This window comes from Oikopleura dioica, chromosome XSR (genome assembly GCF_907165135.1).
Source record: "Oikopleura dioica chromosome XSR, OKI2018_I68_1.0, whole genome shotgun sequence".
Lineage (NCBI taxonomy): Eukaryota > Metazoa > Chordata > Appendicularia > Copelata > Oikopleuridae > Oikopleura > Oikopleura dioica.
The window spans coordinates 9705059-9728434 of record NC_137294.1 but is presented as its reverse complement, the minus strand read 5'-3'; the positions used below and the strand labels follow the sequence as shown (position 1 = coordinate 9728434).

General features: G+C 41.7%; 10 protein-coding genes and 1 long non-coding RNA gene across 12 annotated transcripts; 5 read left to right on the top strand and 6 right to left on the bottom strand.

Annotated features, from left to right (window-relative positions):
• Positions 1 to 505: 505 nt before the first annotated feature.
• On the top strand, positions 506 to 2840 carry LOC145707789 (uncharacterized). Its single transcript, XM_081785366.1, has 7 exons — positions 506 to 723; positions 762 to 1049; positions 1118 to 1362; positions 1407 to 1676; positions 1774 to 2037; positions 2086 to 2320; positions 2612 to 2840. Exons 1-7 carry the CDS (start codon positions 591 to 593, stop codon positions 2695 to 2697), a joined length of 1521 nt encoding a protein of 506 aa, XP_081641492.1. The 5' UTR covers positions 506 to 590; the 3' UTR covers positions 2698 to 2840.
• Positions 2605 to 5248, bottom strand: LOC145707788 (solute carrier family 38 member 6-like). The gene is made up of 12 exons (XM_081785364.1): positions 5088 to 5248; positions 4781 to 4966; positions 4626 to 4722; positions 4465 to 4585; positions 4184 to 4367; positions 3971 to 4143; positions 3728 to 3933; positions 3617 to 3686; positions 3398 to 3575; positions 3269 to 3354; positions 3118 to 3222; positions 2605 to 3071 (listed from the first exon to the last, which is right to left on the bottom strand). The coding sequence occupies exons 1-12, from the start codon at positions 5167 to 5169 to the stop codon at positions 2940 to 2942; spliced, it is 1620 nt and encodes a 539-aa protein (XP_081641490.1). The 5' UTR covers positions 5170 to 5248; the 3' UTR covers positions 2605 to 2939.
• Positions 5249 to 5545: 297 nt separating this feature from the next.
• On the bottom strand, positions 5546 to 6081 carry LOC145707579 (uncharacterized). The gene is made up of 3 exons (XM_081785129.1): positions 5816 to 6081; positions 5722 to 5774; positions 5546 to 5680 (listed from the first exon to the last, which is right to left on the bottom strand). Exons 1-3 carry the CDS (start codon positions 6043 to 6045, stop codon positions 5586 to 5588), a joined length of 378 nt encoding a protein of 125 aa, XP_081641255.1. The 5' UTR covers positions 6046 to 6081; the 3' UTR covers positions 5546 to 5585.
• LOC145707572 (histidine--tRNA ligase, cytoplasmic-like) lies at positions 6075 to 8212 on the bottom strand. Its single transcript, XM_081785121.1, has 9 exons — positions 8036 to 8212; positions 7731 to 7992; positions 7571 to 7683; positions 7389 to 7525; positions 7183 to 7339; positions 7065 to 7135; positions 6727 to 7018; positions 6478 to 6683; positions 6075 to 6437 (listed from the first exon to the last, which is right to left on the bottom strand). Exons 1-9 carry the CDS (start codon positions 8166 to 8168, stop codon positions 6252 to 6254), a joined length of 1557 nt encoding a protein of 518 aa, XP_081641247.1. The 5' UTR covers positions 8169 to 8212; the 3' UTR covers positions 6075 to 6251.
• Positions 8213 to 8235: 23 nt separating this feature from the next.
• LOC145707573 (uncharacterized) lies at positions 8236 to 10277 on the bottom strand. The gene is made up of 6 exons (XM_081785122.1): positions 10113 to 10277; positions 9720 to 10010; positions 9446 to 9675; positions 9082 to 9406; positions 8477 to 8742; positions 8236 to 8436 (listed from the first exon to the last, which is right to left on the bottom strand). The coding sequence occupies exons 2-6, from the start codon at positions 9739 to 9741 to the stop codon at positions 8380 to 8382; spliced, it is 900 nt and encodes a 299-aa protein (XP_081641248.1). The 5' UTR covers positions 9742 to 10010; positions 10113 to 10277; the 3' UTR covers positions 8236 to 8379.
• Positions 9771 to 23250, top strand: LOC145707578 (histone H3-like). Its single transcript, XM_081785128.1, has 2 exons — positions 9771 to 9780; positions 22822 to 23250. Exon 2 carries the CDS (start codon positions 22836 to 22838, stop codon positions 23244 to 23246), a length of 411 nt encoding a protein of 136 aa, XP_081641254.1. The 5' UTR covers positions 9771 to 9780; positions 22822 to 22835; the 3' UTR covers positions 23247 to 23250.
• Positions 11093 to 11428, top strand: LOC145709226 (late histone H2B.L4-like). The gene has a single exon (XM_081786904.1). It carries the CDS (start codon positions 11093 to 11095, stop codon positions 11426 to 11428), a length of 336 nt encoding a protein of 111 aa, XP_081643030.1.
• LOC145707490 (oxysterols receptor LXR-alpha-like) lies at positions 13052 to 17727 on the top strand. 2 transcript variants are annotated; one of them, XM_081785023.1, is made up of 8 exons: positions 13052 to 13563; positions 15071 to 15132; positions 15253 to 15330; positions 15677 to 15836; positions 16360 to 16610; positions 16923 to 17242; positions 17284 to 17472; positions 17546 to 17727. In XM_081785023.1, exons 1-7 carry the CDS (start codon positions 13449 to 13451, stop codon positions 17435 to 17437), a joined length of 1140 nt encoding a protein of 379 aa, XP_081641149.1. In that variant the 5' UTR covers positions 13052 to 13448; the 3' UTR covers positions 17438 to 17472; positions 17546 to 17727. The 2 variants fall into 2 exon arrangements, with proteins under 2 accessions (XP_081641149.1, XP_081641150.1); XM_081785024.1 differs by lacking the exon at positions 15071 to 15132 and having other exon boundaries at positions 13053 to 13563; positions 15250 to 15330.
• LOC145707491 (uncharacterized) lies at positions 18005 to 18699 on the bottom strand. The gene is made up of 3 exons (XR_014134756.1): positions 18602 to 18699; positions 18225 to 18559; positions 18005 to 18174 (listed from the first exon to the last, which is right to left on the bottom strand). It is a non-coding gene; the product is annotated as an uncharacterized LOC145707491 (long non-coding RNA).
• Positions 20538 to 20906, bottom strand: LOC145709225 (histone H2A type 1-like). Its single transcript, XM_081786903.1, has one exon. It carries the CDS (start codon positions 20904 to 20906, stop codon positions 20538 to 20540), a length of 369 nt encoding a protein of 122 aa, XP_081643029.1.
• LOC145710274 (late histone H2B.L4-like) lies at positions 21218 to 21538 on the top strand. Its single transcript, XM_081787994.1, has one exon. The coding sequence runs from the start codon at positions 21335 to 21337 to the stop codon at positions 21536 to 21538; it is 204 nt and encodes a 67-aa protein (XP_081644120.1). The 5' UTR covers positions 21218 to 21334.
• Positions 23251 to 23376: the final 126 nt, after the last annotated feature.

Here is a 23376-nt window from a genome sequence, read left to right as displayed (position 1 = left end):
ACTTCCTTCGACAGGAGTTTCGAATGGCTTCGAAATACTTGAGAAATCATTTAAAATGATTGTCTCTCTTTCAGACTTTGAATCGATATCAACGACATCATGTTCACTACAAATATGGTAAAGTAGTGAAGAATTCTTTAAGACTTACGATAATAACTTCTGTGGGTGGACCCGAGCATTCGCTGCGGAATGAGACGAAGAGGGAAAATAAGAAAAACAGGAGGGCGCTTCTAGAAATTCATCGCAGAATTAGAAGAATCATAATTCAAAGTAATTGCACTCCAGTAATTCTTGGACTTGTTGCACTCTGATCGATAGATGACATGGAAGATACATTTATCAGAGGCATCTCGACAAAAAGAGTGAGCATGAGAAAGTTCCCGGTACATTTGACGACGCTTTAATTATCGAGGTAGTGGTTATAATGCCGAGTAACGGTGCATTTACTACATGCCAGGAAATGTTGACAGCGCCCTTGGCTATTTTTGCGCTGCGAGTCATTAAACTCGTCCGGAAAATCTACAGCTTATCCGAAAAGCTTAACAGCGAAAAATGAATCTACTATCGTTTTAGTTCTGATTTTATAAAACATGGTCTCTGAAAAGGGGTCAAGAAGACATCGCAGAGAGCTATCGAGAAGACATAGGCCGAGGAGAGAAACAGAAAATGGAATCATTAAGTACTTGTGCATTGTCGTCGTTGCCAGTACACTTTCTTTAACCGGTAAAGTTTTCGCCTGAGTCCATGAAAATAGTTTTTAGTTCTTACAATTGGAGTGTATGTGGACACGAGTTTGGAGGCGACATCGATCCGTGAAAATCGCAAACAAGAGCTCCTCAAAGATATGGATATTCAAAAACTGATGAATGATCGAAATCGCCAATACTACTCGATCGCAAAATTTCGACGGCCAACTCTGGGTGGAATCAAGGAGTCTATCGTTGGCAAATATCTTGTGCCTGTTCTTCCCTTCGACGTTGGACCAAATAACTTGTTCCGACATTTTAAGGAGGCCATCCCCATTGCAAAAATGATGAACTTGACACTAGGTTCTGGTCAATGAAAATTGTTAAAAATCATGAATTTAGAGAAAGTCAGTGAATTGACCTCAAAAAAGTTATTCCCCCTTTTCATCGACATCCAAGAATGGAGATCTTTGTGAATCCTGGAGAAAACGCTGATCCCAATGAAAAGTACATTCCGAAAGTGAAAGTGCCCATCTTTGATACAGATTACACTGTTGAGATTGAAACAAACCCGGAACACACGGTCGATTTTGATCTTCTCCGCTCGTTTCATCCGGCCATTCCGTATTCCGAGTTCGAGCTTGCGTGTGGAAAGACCATTGAGACTCTTATTGAGGTAAATGATTCTGGTGATTTGTTTTCCTGATAAAAAATTATTAGTGTGGAGACATCGACCCAAAGCGACACCAGGGATTCAAGTATTTCAACGCTGCGACGGGAGTAAAGGTGGCCCATCGAATGAATGTAGCTCATTTCCATCCGACGCACGAGCTCTCTCGGAATATGTACAATCTCGCAAGGAAAATCGAGCTTCACGAGTCCAACTGTATCGGACTCGCTATCGGAAAGAAGTGCCTTGGAGATAGAGAGCGCTACATGAAACTTTGGAAGGAATATGGACCCTACGTGCGAAGACCACATGATATTCAGGCAGAGTTTCTAAAGATTCGCTTTTTCCAAACGAAGTATCTTTGTTTCAGCTAAAGATGACTACTTATTCATCCTATCTTTAGTAAACACATAAAAGACAACAGCTATTGAGTTTTTCCGCGATGCTTTTCACGGAGAAACCTTCGCGGGCATCCACTGGCGTTACGATAAGTATGACTGGAATGACATGTGTAAAGAGTCGAGGCCCGAAGCTGCGAAAGCGCGAAATGGGCAGATCTGCGAATATGCGGAACTGCTCATCGATGGAGATGAGCGATTGCTTGAAAAAATGACTTCAAACTTGAAGAGTCGACTCAAGGATCTGGACATCAATCATGGCTACATTACTGGTCCTCCTCAGGTGGGTGTGCTTGTAAAAGTAATCGAAGATTGATGGTCAAAATTTTAGATAAATAACACTATGGCTGCTTTCCGGCGGAAAATACCATCGTTGAGAACAGTTGATGATTTGCGGCATTGGGTCAGGACAAAACTTCCAGAAAAGAGCTATCTATTGGATACGAACTATTTACTCTCGCACTTGGAGCAAGAGATCATGTATCTATCCACCAAATTTATCGGATCCCCATTATCCAGTTGGACTCAGACTGTTTTCTTCGATCGCATGGCTGTGGATATTACTGGTAATTATGAAAAATTTACATTATTAAGGGCAAAAAATAGAAAAGAAATGAATTTTTACGCCTGAGAAACAAGGTGGGAAACGCTAGGAAATCTAGAAATTCTTCATTTTGCTTGTTTTTATTGCTGAGAAATAAGGTGAGAAACAAGGTGGGAAACACTTTGAGCTCTAGAAAATATTTGTTTGCATGTAGGGAGCAATTGAGAAAAGCAAAAGAGCAAGTGGGAAACACCCTGAGAAACACATCAAACTCTAGAAACATTCTATTTTGATTAACAGAGTTAAATTTCAGATGATGAGTCGATATTGGACATTTGCCTTCCTGGAGTCGAAGATCTACCGAAGCTCACATGGCTATTTCCCGAAGGCGACTTATAGCGGCCCTGTTTACCTGTAATCTACTTCTGTAGTAGTACTTCTATATACCCTTCAATACCACTTCTAGATCAACCGTTTTAAAACGGAAAGCATTTCTGCCAAAAATCCTGTGCTTCTTCAATATTAGAAAGAATTATCGACAATTGAATAAATAATATAAAGAATTGTTTATAAAAAGCGGGCAGTGAATAATCCATGAACTTGTGAAAAGGTGAACTTTGAAAACGGAATGGAGTTTTGAATCAGGCAGTGGAGTTCGTTGGCAGAATCGCTTCCGTCAGGTTCGAGAGACCTCTGCCCATAACCTCGAAGCCGACCTTGTTTTGCTCGTCGTAGAAATCGTTGTCGCCTCCATCACTTCTAGCGGCGATGCTCTGAACAGGATAGATCAGGGTAGATCCTCCAGAATTTGTAAATTACCTGAATGATTATAAGCGAAGTGTTGAAGAAGAACGTGACCCAGCCAAGGCCCAAGATCAGCCAAACTAATTTATTGTAAATTCCTCTATGGTTCCAGTCGTGAATCTTAAATAAAGTCACATTATTAGCCCTCCTTGTTTTAATAGTTCACCTTGAGATAGAACATCGAGGGAAAAATCTGGATGATGCAGGAACCTGCGATTGCGCCACCAAGGCTGAGGACCAATTTGAAGTCATCTCAAGATAGAAAGTCATCTACTGTAGATATTATTAAGCATACCAGTAATGCAGACAAGTGCATAAATCGTGCCTTGAATGATGATCGCGAACATGCGGTACCAAGTAGGGTTCCAAGTGTCTTGAAACGCATTATCGTAAGGAACAGGGATTGTGTTAGGGGCAAGGCGATTCAATAACTTCCAGAAAGAATAGCGGCAGGGATAATGAAGAATCGGAACCTAAGCGACTTGAAAACGCAGATTTCGAATGATGTTCTTACCGAAAATGTAATGCATAGTGTAACTAATATACGAGCCGCTAAAAGCATTATATCTCCATTCAGCCAGTAACTAGAATTGGTGGTCATAGCGGAATAAGATTAAATACTTACCCATATTCCTTCAAGAGAAAGGACTCTGTTCTATTAAAATAAGACGCGTATGCAAAGAGAGCTGTCAAGATATATAGAATAGTAGTTGGAGAAACGGCACCAATAATGAGGAGGCGAGTTCTTTTTATAGATGGAAAGATCGACTTGCAAGAAGGAAGAGGACGGAGCTCGGCGACAATGGAGAGAATGTTTCCATGGCACATGAACTAAGGATTTCATTTCTAATTCTTTTTTGGGGCTTACCGAAAACAGCATCATTGGAATAGCGTAAACGGAATTGACGGAGAAAGTGAACAGCTCAGTCTCGCAAGTAGGCGTCGGATAAGGCTCTGAGTAGGTAATGTTCCCACAGAGGGCTGCAGCTTCCGGCTGCTTTTGAATGACGAGGCCAACAAACGACATCATGCAAGCCATTCCTGAGAAACATGAAAAAGTAACATTAACGAAGTAAGATACCTATAAACGATGTGAAACCCAAGAAGTCGATCCGTCTCAGCATCGCCAGTGGTAATTGGATGACAATGACCATTAGGCCAAGTAGAATTTTCCCGTTCAAGTACCATTCGCTAGAGTGCTTCGCTTCGTCGATTTGTATTCCTCTCAGAGTTAAAATTCCCTCGACAATGTCGGGTAAATTATCCTGGAAATCTATATTTTTAACTTTAAGCGGAATATATTTATATCGGAGTCAATATGTTTTCAATAAATTATTAACGAAACCTGTCGACGATACCAACCTTCATTATTATAAAATAGGTGGTGATTGCGATGCAGAGGTAGAAAAACATGATGATGTTCACAAAGTAAACGACGTATATTCCGAATAGTTTTTCTGCAAACGTTTCATAGGAAAAGTAGCTGAAAGAATTAACACATTTACTTGATGGGAAAAGTATACCGAGTGTGGTTGCATTCATGCGTTCGAGGGCAAATTTTACGGGGCTCTATGAGAACTTCATTGTGATTTTTTTCTTCCTGCATCGCCTCCCAACAGCCTTTTAAGAATTAACGTCTTTTTTCGAAAATATAAAATTTCTGCGGGAACTCCTTTGCCTGTATACTTAGAGCAAGCGAGAACTAAGTCCATCGTGAAGCAGGAAATAACAACGACAAAAAGTAACCAAATGACAAATTGAGCACTTCCCAAAACGGACGCAGCGTAGCCCAGGCTAATAATTCCCGCTCCGATCACAGCATTCATCAAATTGAAGATTGCGGAGCCAAGATTAAGCCAACCAGCTAATTAATAATCTGTTACAGTCTTATAAATATGATTTTAATATGTAGTTTCTACTATAAACAAAGAGCTAGTGAATCCATTTTTTTGTGAAACGAAAACAATCAGACTACCGAAGTTTACCTAATCCAGATAGCGTAGCTGGCTTCTTGGAGGCTAGCTCCTCTCTTAGGAATTTATCGTCTGGACTCTGAGTTTCTGTCATCTCCAGACACCAGCGCAAGAAACAGAAAACAAAAAAAAAACTTAAAAGTGAAAAAACTTTGCCGCTGAGTCGAATGAGAACTTGGCCACGTTTTGCGATCATGACGATAACTGTCGGTGCATCGTGTTCAAAAACAAGATTTCCGTTAACTTTTTCGATGTTGAAAAATACGAAAAAAATACGAAACATTTTTGGACCGCGATGAACTACCAACTTTTCAAGCATGCGGATTCGGTCTTATTTTTATGAAATCCTGTTCAAGAATGTAAATTCGGCTGAGAATGCAAGAGGTCACTGGAAAAGGAATTTTGACTGTGAAAAAGGCATCGGCACTTCCATCTTAGTTCACAATGGAAAATAAGATGGCTAGATTTATGTTCAGCTCAGTTTTTATTTTCCAAGGGGGCAGTATTGTTTCACGGAAAAAGATTTTTAGCGAAATGTGCCTCCAATTTCTTTCGTTCTTCTTTCTGTCTTTTCTCGAACCTTTCGAGCAACAAGTTCATCCTTTCTGAACACTCGATTAAAAACATAACAAGAATTTATGTTTACCGTCAACCATTTTGAGGACAACTCTATCCGCGTCTGTCATCTCATCTTCGTCTCTATAAATTATATAGCCTCAAAAACGAGCGAAAAAAATTACTCTTCTGAAGCGTATGGTTCGCTTTTCACTGCCGTTTCAGCTGGTTCGGTCTTCACGACAGTTTCTTCTGGTTCTGTCTTTACGACAGTTTCTTCTGGTTCGGATTGCACCTTTTCGTTGCCTTTCTTTGGACTTGTGAATTCTTCCTTTATTTCTACTTTGATATCAGGCTCTTCCTTCACCACAACTTCCTGTTCTACTTTCTTTCTCTTGCTTCGTCTTGTGCTCATATCTTAAATAATGTAAAAAATACGCTATATCAGATCTGGAGCCTTCTAAGCTCACTCTTGAGCCACCAACTTCTTATTCCGATGATTACAAACAGGGACAGACAGAAGTACTAGTATTCTAGAACTAGTATTATTTATATAAAGCAGGTTTTCAAGAACTAAGGAAAAAATGAAGGATGAAATTTAAATTAGCCTAAGCAAAGAGCTCATACAGCGAGCTTCTCTTTCAAAATTTTGACTAAATCGCTTCTTGCAACTTTTTCTTCCTCGCGCGATGTGATGCTTCGCAGCAAAACTATTCCTTCTTCGATTTCTCTTTCTCCAAATACGATTCCCCATGGAATATTCCTGGACTCACAAGATTGCAGATCGTTCAAAAGTTTTGGATTTGGCTAAAAATTACTGAACGAGCAAGTTTGATAAAATTCTTACCTTGTAACTCGTCTCCGCGGGAATGCCTGCTTCCCAGAGATCGTTGAGAATAGCTGCTCTCTCTTTGAGCATATTCTTTTGACCAGACATGACAAAAACTTGCGTCGCAGTAGTTCTGATAGACGAAGCGTCTTTCTTTCGTTTTAGTAGCGTGTACAATCTTTCCACTCCAAAACTTATTCCAACACATGGGACGTTTGATTTTCCTAAAATCTGTAATGCGCGAGCAAAGAGGCTTTCGAAGTTTACCTTTTCCACCGACAAGAGAGCCAACAAGACCGTCGTATCGTCCGCCAGCGGCGACAGAGCCCACACCCACCGTGGTTCCTACTTCCGCAGTCTTGATGTCCTCTTCGCTAGGCGTCATGACAATCTCGTAGATGACTCCAGTGTAGTAGTCGAGACCACGCGCTAATGAGAGATCGAATGACACTTTGTCCATGATCTTCCAAGCTTCGAGATATTCCAACAGCACAGACATTTCCTTCAAGCCTTCTGTCGCCGATTTATTAGCACCAAGAACTGGATCAGCCAATAACTCCTAAAATATTTCAATTAATAAAACCCCAAAAACCAAGACAATTTACCTTCACGAGATCTTGGCCACCAGATCGTTGAACAAACTGGCCGATCTTGTCAGCACATTCTTCTGTTAGACCTTCGCGAAAACAAGTAAGAAAATAAGGTCTGATAGAACTCTCACACCTTTTTTTATCATTCCACATCGAACACTGACTTCGTTATCTGGCGCTGTCCAGGGCAGTTTATCGAGTTTATCAACTTCCGCGCATGCGGCTCGGAAAAGCTCGTCTGGGCAGCCACACGCCGCGAATATTCCATCAAGAATTCTTCTATCGTTGAGCTAGAACAAGAATTAAGTCAAGTGAGTTGCCGTAAATTCATGTTCTTACTTTGATTGTGTATTTTCCAATATCGAGGGAGTCGATTATCTCTGTCGCGATTTTCACGCATTCGGCATCAGGGAACATCGGTGCATAATTTGAGCCAGCAATATCAAAATCACATTGATAGAACTCTCGATATCGCCCTGAAATCGAGTCATTTCCAGTTCAAACCCGACTGATAAAGTCACCTTTAGTCATGTAAGGCTGATCTCGTCGATAGACTTTGGCGATGTGGTATCGTTTTATGTTCTGGATTTTGTTCTGTGCTACAAAGCGGGCAAAAGGAACTGTCAGGTCGTATCTAAAATTTCAATACTGAGCGAGAGGAAAAGCGTGTCCCGATATTACCTAAGAGAAAGTGACTCGTCAGAGCCTTCAGGTTTAGCAACATTATAGATCAGCTTCGAGTCCTCGCCGTATTTGTTCGTTAAAATATCCGTCAGTTCGAATACAGGCGTATCAATCGTTTCAGCTCCGTGAGTTTTGAATACAGCTTTGATTTTGTCGAAAAGTTCTTCGCGAACAGCCATTTCGGCAGGGCCTTGGTCAATTGTTCCCTTCGCATTTTTGAGCACCAACTTCGATTTCTTAGCTTTCTTCGGCTTCCCTTCTTTAGAATAGAATTTACTTATTGAAAGGAGTCAGATTCTCACCTGCTCCTGGAGAAGGAGTGATGCTTTTGAGCTTTTCGGTAAGTTCATCGAGCTCGGCTTTGTTGATTCCGTTTCCGTCAGGAAGAATGCGTTTTACCAGCTGCATTATTCTTTCTTGCTCGGTTGCACTCATCCTGTACGTTTTGTGTGATAGTATCCTACTTATAGGTCTTAACATTTTCTAATTTTATTTATTTTCATAAAGGCAGCTCTATATTTGCTTCGATTTGTGCTGGGCTTGAACTTTCCAGTAAATAGAAATTATTGTGACTGTGGCAGGGACCGATAAATGAAAGAATTGTGCAGTGTAGAGATATTAATGGTATAAATGGCTGTGATTCTAGCTATTCGTAAGCGCCGAAAGAGATGGCTTCGTTAGATTCGTAGGAGGGTGCCTCCGTCTAATACTCGTCAAGAAAGTTAAGCTTCCATGGCGCGTACCTTGACGTCGGCGGCCATGTGAATCGGAAAGTGGTCCTTTAATTCTTGCGTTTGATAATTGAGGTTCTTCAAGGTGACATGTTCCTGGGTGTCGAAAGAAACAGACTCATACTCTTCTGACTGGGGATAAGGCGATTGCTGCTGCAGATTTGAGTAAGCCTCCGCCTCGTTCTCGCTGATTCTGACAGATGGAGTCGCGTTATGGGCATAATAGCTTGCGGCGAGCGACATTGCCACCGGATTGACTGCGTACATTGGGTGCATTCCTGAAAGCAAACTTAGTATCAAGGCTAAATAACTGAGTCGACCGAATGCCTTTGAGTTAGAGCTGTTGAGAATTTAAACAACCCGTTCCAGCATGTAAAACGAAAGCTGTCAAACTGTGATTGTCACAGTAAGTAGAATTGTCACTTGAAATTCAAGTCTTGAATAGCACATTCAGAAAAACTGCCATATAGCCAAAACGGCCCGTACAGTTCTGTGAGGAGTTTCCGCACCCCTAGACAGCGGGTAAGGGGTGCGGCAACGCAGCACTCACAGAGGCGCGGAAACTCCTTACAGAATTGTACAAGAAGTTGATACAAAAATGCTTGGTCTCCTCTCACCTTGAGTCAATTCAATCGACGCGTCTTTATCATGACCTAAGATAATAGAGCCAGTTTTTACAAGAGAGTCGGCTTCAGATAGTTCGATCGAGCTATAGGCTTGGCTGGTACTGCTGTCATTGGAACTAAAGCCACTTTCCGAGCTTCGGGAAGAAGAGACTGTTACATCAATAATCTGCGGTCCCATAGATCGAGATCGGCAAAGAGGACTTTCATTAGGCAAGCATTTTCGGAGCTCGATGTCTCTTTGCGGCATCTGAAAATGCCCTTCTTCATCACCACCATCAAGCAAATCTTCTAGTGTCCGAATGTACTCGATAGCGTGCTATAAACGCTCTATTATGGCATTTACTGGTTCCATTACCTGCAGGGTCTCGTACTTGGACATCTTCTTTCCTCTTAGACTAGGTGTAATGGGGAGCCGATCGCGGAGCTGTTCGTATGCTGCATTGAGAGTCTTCACTCGCTCTCGTTCTCGTGCGTTTCTTATTTTCACCGATTCAGACTGAGCACTAGATCTTGAGCGGCTACGAATCTTGCCACCTCCTTCGTGTCTCACCATTGGGAGATCTGCACTCCAACCGTGCTGTGAATCTAAAAAAACTCTCGTCCACAGGAAAATATAGCGCGATATCTACCTCCAAATCCGCTGACGAACATTCTTCCTTCTCGCTTGCCTTTGCTGCGTTCAAATTTGTACTTAAATTCGCCAATGCTCGTTCGTTTGGTTGTTTTATTGAAAAATTCGTAATATCGGTGTGAAGATCTTTTCGATTTTCGTTTTGTGGGTGAGCCGACTTTTTCGAAAATAAAACAGGCGGCGCGCCATTTTCTTCTGAGGCGAGATTCAATCCGGCGAATTGTACTTGCATCGTCTTCATCATCGAATGAGCTTGGCCGGATGCATATGCATCTGCAAAAACACGCCACTGAAAGCGATTATTGACGATTTTTAAATTTACAGGGCTTGCTTCGACTAAAAAAGCCGAAGAAGAAAGTCGAAAATAATTAAAGAAGAAATCGAATCTTACATTTTCTGCCGTGAAGTCGGGATATTTCTCCAGCTCTCTTTTTCTCGCCTCCTCTTTCTTTCTCTTCAAACTTCTCTGCCACTTTGCTTCAGCCTCAGCAGAGCTGTCTATCTCGATCCTAACACACTTCGGGAGCTTACGTTTCATTCTGAAAGTAAATTAAAATTCATTAAAAATTTACAAAAAATTATCAAAATAAAAATATTCTCTTTTCTTTTCGTGATTCGGCTGCAATTGGCCACCACTGAACTGGTGATTCGGCAACAATTTTCAGGAAGGAAAAGTCCACCCTGGAAAATGGCGAAAGCTTTCAAAGAGAGCGAGGTCTTCCACCAATGAAAATGAGCGCACTGGAAAGAACTCGAAGCTGAGCCCACTCGCCTTTCTCAACTGCGATGCAAACTTTGCGACTCAAAACAGAATGTCTCTAGATATTGACGCGTTTCTCAGCGTGTTTCCCACTTGCTGTTTTTCTTTTCTCCTTTGCTTCCTTCGTCCATACAAAAACTTTCTAGAGCTCGAAGTGTTTCTCACTTTGTTTCTCAGCATTAAAAAATATCCAAAATTTTTACAATCAATCGTCAATAATCAATTCACGGAAAATCTCTGAAGATTCCGAAATTCTTTTTCGACCGGAGCTTTCCCAACGAATAAATTAAATAAAAAGCTGGTATTTATCCGATAAATTTCTCTAATTTTTCTGGGTCACGCCTACCTCCTCCGCCTTTTATCGACTAAATAATCCACCGACCCAGTTCATAGTCCAGTAATTTCGTGCTTTTGATCGTTTCTAATAAGGATAACCAGGATTCAGTTGAAAACACGGAGAGAAAAACAAAATCTCACGAAACGTGTTTCGAGAACAATTTGTTTTTCTTCCCAAGGGTTGTCTCCCACACGTCGCTTACCTGGGTATAAATACGCCACCAGAATGAGGCTGTTCACTACTCACAAACTTGAAACCTTGTGAATAACCAACGATGGCCAAGTCTGCTAAGCCCGCTACCGCCAATGCCCGAAAGTACCGAAAGGCCCGCAAGGAGTCCTTTTCGATCTACATCTACAAGGTGTTGAAGCAGGTCCACCCCGACCAGGGCATCTCCTCCAAGGCGATGTCAATCATGAACTCTTTCGTTCGTGATATTTTCGACCGGGTCGGTGGCGAAGCTTCCCGTCTCGCCAAGATCAACAAGAGGTCTACGATTTCCTCTCGAGAAATCCAGACCGCTTGCCGACTGCTCTTCCCTGGTGAGCTTGCTAAGCACGCCGTCTCCGAGGGTACCAAAGCTGTGACCAAATACACCGCCTCCAAGTAAATCATTTACCGGAGCTAAAACAGGCCCTTTTAAGGGCCACAAATTTACCAGAAAACTTGCATATTGATCTTGGCCAAATGATTTAACATTTGATCGAGGCTCTTCCCTTGTCTACTTTGCTAGAACCTAGTAGGGAAAAATACAGTGACGCGAGCGAAATCCAACCTGACCCAGTGAGAGTGTCAAAGTACGAGAGTAGTCTTTTCACACGAGTGCTAATGTGATTTCTGTGGCTCTAAAGTTCGCACTCTTCTGCTCCCCGTAGAAATCATTTCTTCAGACATAAACAAAGAGTACACAATTTCTAATGTGATTAGTAATATTCCTTCCAGAATGGTTGCCTAGAGGACTTCCCTTTTGTCCCAATTATTTTTGTTTGATTCTCCAAAGCGGATGCAAAATGAAAAGTCTAAAAATTTGTTAATGATTAAAGTAGGCATTTTAAATATCTTCCTAGAAACGTTATTTCTGCGCTGTACTTGTAAAGATAGTCATACACTTCTTTCATGGCTGAAATAATTGATTGGGATCATAAAGCGAACAAATAATTCTAACTTAGACGCTACTTTGATAATTTTCTTGTTCGACAGGAGTTTATAGCCTTCGCAAAGTGACTCGACTCATTGAATTTCATTTCGTTTATGAGACTGCTTCTTGAATGACAACCGATTGAAAGAATAATCTAGCCATATTTTTTTTTCTAAAAATGAAATAAAAGTGTACTGTTTCAGGGAATTAAATCCGAAAGAATGAACGAATATAGCCGCGTTCAGTGTTAACAATTGTTTTCGAAAGAGCAATTGGTACAAGGGAACTTGAGATTACACGAATAAAAGTTTGATGCCAAATATGCCGTTATTAATAAAGTACTGCTATATCTATAAACATCGCGTTCCACAAGGCCCTCCGAACCACGTGCGAGTTTGCCGAATTGTTCCGGCAGCAGGCGCATTCAATATCTTTTTAAGATAAGCTCGAACATCGCTGCCTGGCTTGAGGGGACGTAAAAATAGAACGATTTTTTAAAACGAGCTAACCTTATACGCCGCTTTACTGCTTAGCAGTCACCGTCAATGACCGTAAAATTTCTCTCTGAGTTTTATTATTCCTAGCAAAGACGAGAGTAAGCTCTTAGTTGAACGTAAGAAGCCATAAATTTATATATCAATTAATAAACAATAAACAAGTTTTGATGTAGCCCTTGAGAATAAACCTACAGTACCAATATTTTGTGCGCATTTCCTATCGCGTTATAAGATCAATTAAAAAGATTGTGCTTGATCTTAATTTGAAACATTAGATCGGACATCTAACATATTATGTGTAAGAAATAACCGGAGACGCAATTTTCCCATTTTGGGAAATTAGCTTTTATATATTATCAAAGCTATTCAAGCGTATAGTATGAGATCCATACTATGACAAACACGCTCTCTGCGTAGAACTAGTCAGAAATCAAGAAAGAGTAGATGAAGCAAGGTGAATCTAGAGGATGGATGTTCTGCAAGAGGGCAGCCGATGCGTTTTCAGGTGCTCTTACCAAAGAGCATTTTCGCTGACTTTCACTGCATAATCGAAGCAGAAGAAAATATCATACCCAAGTTTTCATTTTTACCGTGGCTGAGGCCTCGGGCCGCTCCGAAATGCGTTCATTTTGGATCGCTGTGACGTAGTAGTGTCGCTATTGCCAAAAGAGTTTGAACTGTGAAGTGGCGCAGTGGCGCGACCAGTTGCTCTTTGCTCGAGTTTGAAATCGGGTAATACTACAAACTAGCAGGAACTCAATAATTATCCCCTACACGTGGAGAGAAAGAGAGCGAGCTGCAACGTAAAATTGAGGATCTACTCCGGAGCGTTGGTTGGATTCAGAGAGCGTATCGAAGGCAAGATCAGCAGTGCGTGACTTCGTAAACGAAGCTAACCCGAGACGAAGAAAAGCACCGCAGTTTATTTAACAGCTGCTAAGTTCAGCCAGAGACATCGCTGCAATCTTCCACAGCGGGCGAAATAGAACAAACTCATGGAGACGGACAAGGTGCGAAGAGGACCGCAAGTCAAAATGTTCGGCGACGAAAAGTGCCAGATTTGCAAACGTAAAGCGGACGGATATCATTACAATGTTCTCAGTTGCCAAGGTGAGCACGAGGTCAATTTATAAAGCTGATTTGTCTGCTGATTCTATTACTAATATTTTAATTATTTTTTCTTTAATAATTACTTTTTCAAACCGTTATTGCAAGAAGGGGGCGTTTATTTTGTTTGGATTTTTTGTTTAGCAATAAACCTCATTGTCAATTGTCAATTAAGCGCCTTTCGGGGCTCTTTGGAACGACCATGAGTCAGGAGCCTTTCTTTTTATTTCAATTCTGTGGTCAGCGCCATTATCTTAGCGAGAAAGGGTTCCGAACAAACCCGTCTATACTTAAGTAGCTGCCTAACTACGAGAAATTTGCACTATCGTACAACGGCGAGTTTGACCAACATTGAACACATTTGTGTTTGCCCAGCTCAAACATCAGGGTAACTCTATTTCCCTGCTCTTTTCAGTTTTAGCCCATGACGCTAAACGATAAGTCCAAATTGCCGGAGAGGGTGCTATTGTGGCACTTTCGTCATATTTGCCTCCTGTGGCACTGTCTCTCCTGTGGCACTTGCGCCTGTTGTGGTATACCACAGGAGAGACAGTGCCACAAGAGAGACAGTGCCACAAAAGAGACATTTTCAACTATCAGATTCTCAAAATGATAATTTTAAGGAGTCCACCGACCCATCTCTATGTGCGCGCCTCGTTGTTTTCCATTTGATAACTTTTTTCGATTTACATGAATTTTTTTGGGTGGACTAAACTTTCAATAAACGATTGAGTTATGTTACAATGTAACAGTTACATTAGTTCTGTATCCTTGATATCAAGAATCCAAATTTTCGGAAAAACTCACCGTAAGTACAAGATATGATTAGTTGACGAAATGACAATGAAAGGTCAAGGAAAGTTTCGTCCACGTAGAAAAATAAATTTTAATCAGAAAAAGTTCTAACGGCAAAAATAGAAACTAAAAAACTGCGAGCCACGCGCGTGGAGCTGGGCCGGCGGATTCCCTAAGAAGATTATCATTTTGATAATCTGATAGGGAACGCTTTTGAAAATGTCTCTCTTGTGGCACTGTCTCTCTTGTGGCACTGTCTCTCCTGTGGTATACCACAGCGGGCGCAAGTGCCACAGGAGAGAAAGTGCCACAAGAGAGACAGTGCCACAGGAGCACCCTTCCCCAAATTGCCTATTCAAAAAGACGTATTGGACAAGATTCCTATCGATGCCTTGTCCGTAATAACGTGTTTCAAACACGTCACTCATCCTTAACTCATTCAAACGTTAAATTGACACCAAATAATCAGGTTCAATATATGTATATCTGCTGATCGCGATACTAGACCTAATAATTATTGCAATTTTCTGAATCCTCTAAATTTACATTAGAATCTAAAACATAAGAAATTTACTCAAGGACATTTCCACGATCATTTTCATTCCAATTGCATATTCGTGACATGGCGCCATTTTTTTACGAAAATCAAAGAGAATGGTCCGATTCAGTCATTGTTTTTTAGAGTCATAAATTTAATTAACGAAATGATCTTAAGGCTGCAAGGGATTCTTCAGAAGAACCGTCTTGTCCAAGTTGGAATATGTTTGTAAAAACGGACTCGATAAGGAAAGGTTCTGAGGCTATTAGGCAACTTGTCATTCTGATAGCAATAGTGAAAAATTAAGCATGTTACTAGATTTAATCTCGAAAAGCTCAAGCCACGGCGTTATTCAGAACTTGTACAAGTGCGATCTTGCTGTAGTCGATCACCCACGACAACGATGCCAGAAATGTCGATTACGGCGCTGCGAAGAAGTAAGTTGATCTATGATTGGTTCAATCATTTTCTTCAAACTTAAACTTATATGGCCGAAAAGAGCCGCCTTCATGTAATAAAACCCACCGCTATATTATCGTCATTGTTAAAAAAGATCTTTCACAATTTAGTGCGGGTTTAACTATTGTGTACAAAACGGTGAACGACGTATAGAGTTAGCCGCGGGTAGAATTCGTTCAATTGATGTAGGAATAGAGTTTATTCTGTTTGTGAACCGCGCAACTGCAGAATGAACTTTGTAAATATTTAAATTTCGCAAATCTTGATCTTTGCGAAATTTGGTAGCCACCATGCCTAAAGTTCAAAACTAATTTCCTTCGCTAGGCTGGCATGCGCGATCAGTACGTGCGCCGAAAAAAGAACAGAACTCGCACCCAACGAATTCTGGAGAACATGCGCCGCCCGACAGTAATTGTCAATCCACTAGTGAAGGAGCAACACAAGCTTATGGCGGAAGTTCTCAACTGTTTCGATAAAATTACCGGTAATTTAGGGCAAGCAACGTGAACATAGAATCGTGGTGGAAAGAATTTAGGTGGAAAATTCGTTATCGAAAATTTTAGATTTCAATCAAATGTTGTGTCTGATCAAAATGATCAAATCAGGCATTGCATAAAAGGTTCTCCACTTAAAAAAATGATCGACTTGAAATTAAATAAATGTGCATGGCTGTAGTTCAGCGTTATTAGTTTTGCATATCGATAACTCACTTGTCAAACTAATTTTTTCAGGGAGATTTCTTCGATCAATCAAATTTTTGAACGTTTATGGTGGTCTATCTTTGCACGTAAGGGATTTCATGTCCGTTCTGTGCAAGGTCTTGATGCACGTAATTGTCCCAGTGATTAGGTGCTGCTCGGCGAGAGTTTAATTTGCTTCTTGAGATGCTTTTACAAAAAGGTTTCTCTCGACGAGCATCGCCAATTCCAGAGACAATGGTCAAATATATTTAAAAATATACTTGTCCCAACTCAGTTTTCATGATTCTTTATTTAGCTTTTGTTTAGACATCGAATCGCAAAAGCAGGTGCTTGCTCCTCTATACCTTGCAATCCAGAAGTCATCATCTGCGGCGCAGCAAGAGAAGCTGAAAATGGAGAGCTTCTTCCAACTCATTGTGAACTTGATTGTTAGCTTCGCCAAGAATCTATCGCCCTTCAAGGTCTTCTCCTTTGATGACCAAGTAAAGATTCTCTCTTCTTCCTTGATCGAGATTTTCGTCCTCCAGTCCATCACCAAGTACGACCCTCTAACAAAAGTAAGTTCAAACAGACTGTTTGTTCATAAACTCTAAATTACCATAAGAGGCTCCAAAATTTCAAAAGCCAACTTGTCAAACACAGCCACGTTTTGATTATTTATATCTCCCGTAGCACTGGAACAAAGTTTCATCCCTATGTTACATTATTTCGAGGCTGCCCGCAGGGAACGACAAAATTCTTTCAGAATTTTTTCATGACACTTGTTGATAGTCTGCACGCCTCAGTAACTGAGATAATAGCCACGCCTCAGAAACAACCTGTTCGAGCATTCAGTCTGAATATATATATGTATTAAGTTTGTTTTTCAGTGCGTCACAACCTTTGATGGTTCAGTCATCAACCAAGCCCGACTGAGCGGTCTTTCAACGCAGGAGTTTGGCAAAAGCGTGTTCGAAACGTTCGCTCGAATAAAGAAAACTGCTTCTTCGACGCACCTCTTGGCGCTGTTGACTGCGCTGACCTTATTTAGTCCAGACAGAAACTATTCCAAGGAACTAGACGCCAAGGTTGATAATGTGCAGCAACACTACATCGACCTCCTGAGACAATTCATCGCGCGCAACCATCCTCTAGAAAAGAAACTCTTGCCTCGGTTACTAATGCTTCTCACGTATCTGCGACAATTTAGGCAAGCATAGAGCTCTCTTTCACTTGCTTACTGAAATGTAGTGATCACTCGATGATACAGCACAAAGCGACGATGAAGCCCTTCGAGCACATTGCGCCGATGATGATCGGGCACATTTTGAAAACGCCGAATGTCCCTTTTCCACTTTCAACCACTGTTATCGGTCGAGACATGCCTGAATCTAGTTACAATTAAATTATTTTTCAACAATACCTTCGGTGGCCTATCAAGTAAGTAGCCTCCGCAAAAAATTGCTTCAATGATAATTATTTGTTAGAATGAATATATTTTTATGATTTTTAGTAACTGCCAAGTGAACACAGCTGCCAAGACAAGAAGCTGATCTAGTGCCTAGCGATATGGGAAGAAATATGACGTAGAAGGTTTCAAATGTTCCAAAGCGAGAGATACTCGCTTCAAAAGAACTGATAGTGTTTATTTCTTTATAACGGTCTACGAGAATGGAATAAAGAATGACTGCACTTCTTTGCTCATACTCTTGACAAAACATTTCAGTTGCCTCGTTTTTTGATTCTTGTTTTTTTTTGTACTCAACTGCAGGAAGTTGACACACTCTAATTATGAGTAAAGACTTTTTTTGATGGTGACTTCATTTATTGAACAGCAAGACATGAAAATTAACGGTCAAATCTGTAAAAGCTTACTGATGGTTGTTAAATCGACGGTAGAAGTCGGCAATCTTGAAGATTAGCTTGTCCTTGGCTTCGACTGTATTAGTTTTTAGTTGCAAGACTACCTTACCGTTGTTTTTCTACTACGTTCTTCTTTTCCCCTGTAATGAGTTCGTATAATAACTTCTATATTGAAAAAAACGATGGTTTTTCAAACTCTTTCCTTTTCCAAATCATAATTTTCAGTAGGCAAAGGATGAACAGCAAGGACTCCCCAAGAGAGAGGACAACTAGTCTTATCTAAAAATACGATTTTTTAATACCAAATTCAATATTTTCAATAGGCGCACCTTAGTCTGACAGCTAAGCTCATACAGAGCAGTAGATAACACAGTTTGACAACCGATTTGGTGGATTTGTGACCAAAGTCCTTCAATTTCGCATTTATGAAAATTATTCTCGTCCTTGCAACAGCTTCGCGGGACCGCATTGTAGAGATTCTCTTCATAGGCGGCCCACGCTGATCCGAGAAAATCGGCGGATCCATTTATGCCACAGCACTGGTATTTTCTTTGGAGCTCATCCCAAGTCGAATTTCCTGCTGGAGACAGTTCATCGAAAAGCTCGCGATGCAGATTTGGCCAGTGAGTTGTTCGAATCGATTTCCATTGAATATGAGATATTCCTGAAACTGATTTCGAGAATCGAAGATGGAGATGATACTCACCTAAGTAGAAAATAGTAAATGCTCCTAGAGTCAAGGCTCCTCCGGCAAAAAGAAGTGACGTAATGAGCCAGCTCCATTTGTCAGCATGGATAGTTATCTACCTCTTGATATTGATGTTTTGTTTACGTATGTATTAGGTCTATAATATATGAAAGCCATATCAAGAAAACTGGTGTTAAAACTATCGAAATGATCGCGAATATCGCAACAAGAACGGCCGTCTTATCTGGAGTAACAAAATATCGTCAAGAAATATCGTTTCTAGCAATTCATAGCAATTTATTTCTCCAGTCCTGCACAGAAAAATGGTCAATTCCAACCAAGTCTAAAATATCGAATTCGTGTTCAGTGTAGTCCTTAAAAATATAGAATAAAGGATTTTATTCTATATTCTACGAAATTGTGCTATCTATGATATTAGTCTTCATTCAAAGTATTGAATGACTGTAATGTTATCTTGCACCTTTGTGTTGTAGACGGCGAGAATGATCGCTGAAACTAAATAAAGACAATTCGTAAAAATAGCGCTCCGCCGAAGAAAATCCATCTCTTTGAATGAAGCTGAAAAAGGTCGTCGAATAAGTTTCAGGTCCTGGCGCATATTAAGGGATCTAATTAATCGTCTCACTTTAACAATGGCCATTTTCGATATACCACAGTATCACCGGGGAATGTTCAATAAATACCCCTTTCCGTCCTCTTAATGAAAGTCCAGAGAAAATTTCTCAACAGAAAATAGTAGACGTCTGCTTACGGAGTCTCCTGACGCATAGATATTTTCCATTATTCTCTTAAAATAGCTGTGACTTCAGCACATCTTTAGACTCAAATAACAGTTGGAAATTTCTCTGATTTAATCAAGTCATAAGAGCACAATCATGACTCTTCAACATTGTGAGGTCAGTGGAATTTTTAGTGATCGCGGAAACGGCTTGAGACGTCGTCGACGAATAAAAGAAACTGTACCCGAAATTGATCTCTACGTTCCATTACATGAGTTTACAGAATTTCATCAATCAAAGAGTAAAGACTTGAAAAGTTTATTTGGTAAACAAAGTCGCGCTTCGATTAAAATTACATTTTTTCTTTCACAAATTAGAATGATGTGGAATTGAGGTCTTCTTTTTGATTGAAATTACAGATTTCCGGCTTTATACGAAAAACAAACAAAAGTGCAGAAAGGATCACCAGCGCAAAAAGAACATTCAGAACAGTGGACATCCAGAACCAAACTGTGCGAAATCCTGTGCCACAAATCTTGCTCTCCTTTATCGTCTTGATCGTCGAAATCTCATGTATTTCAGTCTTTAGCCGCTCTATCTCGGATATTTGGTGTGACATTTGAATCTCTGAAAGCGGTTTTGCACTTCCGTTTTAAGAACTTGTTTCGAGTAAAGTTAATTTAATAGTTGGTCAAGTACCGTAATCGATTCATGAAAACCAGCCTAATATTTGCTCTTTAAGTTTTTCATTTTCTTTTTCGAGTTTTCTCACTCGTGTTTTCTCAATATAAGCTTCATATTTGAATTTTCCTTGAACTTCAGGACTTGCTTCGCTCTCTTCAAAATAAAAAAGTGTCAGTGTTTGGAAAAGGTCGACCTCACCTATATCTGATGTTTCCTCTAGAAGTGATTCTCTTCCACGTTCTACCATTCCGATTGAAAATCACGGAAAAATGTATTTTGAGCGATTAATTACTTTTTATTTTAGTGCGGGTCTTAGGACAGAAGTCATAAAATAAGATGGAAAAAGTGAAGCGGAGATGTTTTAAAGGCTGCCCTTTCTGTCCACAAAAGAGATTTAAGGGGATCCGCTCTTTCATGTCCCGTTAATGCTCGCAGTTTTGATGATGGGGCACTTTTCTAGATGAGAAAAGAATTTGTTTGTTTGTGGCCCTTAAAAGGGCCGGTTTTAAAGAAGCGTCTAAAAGACGTCCTTAGTTCTTCTTCTTGGGAAGAAGGACGGGGTTGATGTGGGGGAGGACACCACCTTGAGCGATGGTGACTCCGCCGCAGAGTCGCTGCAGCTCTTCGTCGTTTCTGACGGCGAGCTGGATGTGTCGGGGGTTGATTCGGCTCTTCTTGTTGTCCCGGGCGGCGTTGCCAGCCAGCTCGACGACCTCGGCGGTGAGGTACTCGAGGACGGCGGCCAAGTAGACTGGAGCACCGGCGCCGATTCGATCAGCCCAGTTGCCGTTGCGAAGCATTCGGTGCACTCGGCCGACGGGGAACGCAAGTCCAGCGCGGGCGGAGCGGCTCTTCTTGCCAGCCTTGGTCTTCTTGTTGAGGGATTTTCGTCCGGACATGTCTTGCACTTTCAGAGTAAAAAGTGAGAATGAGCAGCCCCACCTTCCCGGGCCCTTTATATAGGCACGGCTGGGAAGAACAACAGTCCGCTCTAGAAACTTTTTTCGCAAAAAAGAGAAAAACAACAACGACCAACGCGCGGATTCTCTGGAAAGCGCAGAGAGAAAAACAAATTCTCTCCAGAAACTTTCTAGAGCAGCGTAGGCGGATCCTTCCCAGCAATGTGTATATAAGGCCGCGTTTGAGCGAGATTTCCACAGTCCGACAATTGAAAAAAGTCGAAAACACCAAAATGGCCAAAACTCCCGCCAAGCCCGCCGCCACCGCCGCCCGCAAGTACCGAAAGGCCCGAAAGGAGTCCTTCCAGACCTACATCTACAAGGTGCTGAAGCAGGTCCACCCCGACCAGGGAATCTCCTCCAAAGCCATGTCAATCATGAATTCGTTTGTGTGCGACATCTTTGACCGTGTCGGTTGTGAAGCTTCCCGCCTCGCCAAGATCAACAAAAAGTCGACGATCTCCTCCCGGGAGATCCAGACTGCTTGTCGACTCCTCTTCCCCGGAGAGCTTGCCAAGCACGCCCTCTCCGAAGGTACTAAGGCTGTCACCAAGTACACCGCGTCTAAGTAATTATTTTACTTGACGCTTAAAAACAGGCCCTTTTAAGGGCCACAAATTTAAAAAACCTTGATCTACGAAAGTAGACTGAAATCTATGGCTACCTGCTGAGGCGAGGTGGAATCGCTCGTCACGATTTCCTCAACTTTCCTCAATTGCACACTATCTATTGATTCGATATTCTTAGCGACCGAAAAAGGAAACGGTGACGGTTTTCGATAAAGAAATTCGTTAGTCTTTCTTGATATCGCCAGATGCTACCGGAAAGAAAGGTTCGCGAATTCGGCCTCGCGAAAGAACCAGACTGGGGCTGTACTCGAGGGCGCTGTACCTGGGCGGCGCCCTACTACAGCACATGCAGCACCATTCCGTCAGAATTTCGATGTCAGACTCTCATTTCGCTCCGCGCGAAAATCGCGATAAACATAATTTCTCGGCTGTCGAGCAGATAAAGTACTCGGCAAGTTAGGAATAGTGAACAAGTTTATCTAGCGAGCCCAGTTCTTTGTCTTCTCTTCGCCTTCATTCGAGACGGAGAGTTAGAGATTTACCCAGATATCGGAATAAGTTTTTCTGATAAACGTATTTCGGCAGTGTGAGTAAGTTGGACCAAGATGAGTCTTTCGATAAAACGGAAGGACTCGACTTTCTCCAACTTCACTTAGAGTGTCGAGAACTCGACCGCGAGAGAGCTCGCCCTTCCTGTCTCGCCGACACCTCATTGGCCGCGAGAGCTCACATGCGATGTGCCGAGCCCCAACCACATCTCAACAAAAGAGCAACTCATTTTGCAAACTTCTTATCCGTGGAAAGATAGGAAGTGTAAAGGCATCGAATAGTAAGTCATTGCACTCCTACTTTCGCTGATCTTAAGTTACAATCGTCTTTCTGTCGGTCTTTCTGTGGAACTATTTGACGACCTTGTGGTCATTAGCAGTTCGAATTCTTTCTGCCAATGTCCAAAAGTATTATTATGTATTAAGTATAAGTATGTATAAAGTTGCTTGTGAGCTAACTTAGTTTGTAGAAACTGATTTGTATTTTTATAATTATAGAAATCAACGAAGAAAATCTTGATAATTTGGTCGAAGATATGAATCGAGCGACGTTATAAAAGTTTTCCGTGAGTATTCTCCAGAACACGTTGCTTGTTGTTGACTCTTTGGGAGAACCAGGCAGAACCAAAACAAAATATCTCTAGAATTCCCGCAGGTTGTCTCCCGCACCGAGTCCCCCTGGCTACCTTGCCTATATAAGCAGCCGCAAATCGCCATTTTGCTCACAGTCTCAAAAACACTGAAAAATCAACATGGCCCGAACCAAGCAAACCGCCCGCAAGACCACCGGAGGTAAAGCTCCTCGAAAGCAGCTCGCCACCAAGGCTGCCAAGAAGAGCGCACCTGCAACCGGTGGCGTCAAGAAGCCCCACCGATTCCGACCTGGAACCGTCGCTCTCCGAGAGATCCGACGATACCAGAAGTCGACCGAGCTTCTCATCCGAAAGCTCCCCTTCCAGCGACTCGTCCGCGAACTCGCCCAGGCCTTCAAGACCGACCTCCGCTTCCAGTCCTCCGCCGTCATGGCCCTCCAGGAGGCCTCTGAGGCTTACCTCGTCGGCCTCTTCGAGGACACCAACCTCTGCGCCATCCACGCCAAGCGGGTCACCGTCATGCCCAAGGACATGACTTTGGCTCGACGAATCCGAGGCGAAATGAACTAAGTTCCGACTTAGTGAATCAAAACCGGCCCTTTTAAGGGCCACAAATATCTTAAAATCTCACCTCATAGCATATCTTTTGCTCGCAACTGGTGAAACAAACAAAATTGTTCTCGAAATGAGGACAACTTAT

Coding starts and splice junctions, on each gene's coding strand:
- LOC145707572 (XM_081785121.1), bottom strand. CDS start 8,168: ATGAGTGCAACCGAGCAAGAAAGAATAATGCAGCTGGTAAAACGCATT. Junction 7,684..7,730: donor GACGAGTCACTTTCTCTTAG/GTAATATCGGGA, acceptor TTGAAATTTTAG/ATACGACCTGACAGTTCCTT. Junction 7,019..7,064: donor GTGGCCAAGATCTCGTGAAG/GTAAATTGTCTT, acceptor GAAATATTTTAG/GAGTTATTGGCTGATCCAGT.
- LOC145707789 (XM_081785366.1), top strand. CDS start 591: ATGGTCTCTGAAAAGGGGTCAAGAAGACATCGCAGAGAGCTATCGAGA. Junction 724..761: donor CAGTACACTTTCTTTAACCG/GTAAAGTTTTCG, acceptor AATAGTTTTTAG/TTCTTACAATTGGAGTGTAT. Junction 1,677..1,773: donor GAAGACCACATGATATTCAG/GCAGAGTTTCTA, acceptor AACACATAAAAG/ACAACAGCTATTGAGTTTTT.
- LOC145707573 (XM_081785122.1), bottom strand. CDS start 9,741: ATGTTCGTCAGCGGATTTGGAG. Junction 9,676..9,719: donor GTTCGTCAGCGGATTTGGAG/GTAGATATCGCG, acceptor GAGTTTTTTTAG/ATTCACAGCACGGTTGGAGT. Junction 9,407..9,445: donor CCAAGTACGAGACCCTGCAG/GTAATGGAACCA, acceptor GAGCGTTTATAG/CACGCTATCGAGTACATTCG.
- LOC145707578 (XM_081785128.1), top strand. CDS start 22,836: ATGGCCCGAACCAAGCAAACCGCCCGCAAGACCACCGGAGGTAAAGCT.
- LOC145707579 (XM_081785129.1), bottom strand. CDS start 6,045: ATGAGCACAAGACGAAGCAAGAGAAAGAAAGTAGAACAGGAAGTTGTG. Junction 5,775..5,815: donor GAACCATACGCTTCAGAAGA/GTAATTTTTTTC, acceptor TATAATTTATAG/AGACGAAGATGAGATGACAG. Junction 5,681..5,721: donor TGTCCTCAAAATGGTTGACG/GTAAACATAAAT, acceptor TCGAGTGTTCAG/AAAGGATGAACTTGTTGCTC.
- LOC145709226 (XM_081786904.1), top strand. CDS start 11,093: ATGGCCAAGTCTGCTAAGCCCGCTACCGCCAATGCCCGAAAGTACCGA.
- LOC145709225 (XM_081786903.1), bottom strand. CDS start 20,906: ATGTCCGGACGAAAATCCCTCAACAAGAAGACCAAGGCTGGCAAGAAG.
- LOC145710274 (XM_081787994.1), top strand. CDS start 21,335: ATGTCAATCATGAATTCGTTTGTGTGCGACATCTTTGACCGTGTCGGT.
- LOC145707490 (XM_081785023.1), top strand. CDS start 13,449: ATGGAGACGGACAAGGTGCGAAGAGGACCGCAAGTCAAAATGTTCGGC. Junction 13,564..15,070: donor CAATGTTCTCAGTTGCCAAG/GTGAGCACGAGG, acceptor AATGATCTTAAG/GCTGCAAGGGATTCTTCAGA. Junction 16,611..16,922: donor AGTACGACCCTCTAACAAAA/GTAAGTTCAAAC, acceptor TTTGTTTTTCAG/TGCGTCACAACCTTTGATGG.
- LOC145707788 (XM_081785364.1), bottom strand. CDS start 5,169: ATGACAGAAACTCAGAGTCCAGACGATAAATTCCTAAGAGAGGAGCTA. Junction 4,723..4,780: donor CGCTTGCTCTAAGTATACAG/GCAAAGGAGTTC, acceptor AATTCTTAAAAG/GCTGTTGGGAGGCGATGCAG. Junction 4,586..4,625: donor CATGAATGCAACCACACTCG/GTATACTTTTCC, acceptor TAATTCTTTCAG/CTACTTTTCCTATGAAACGT.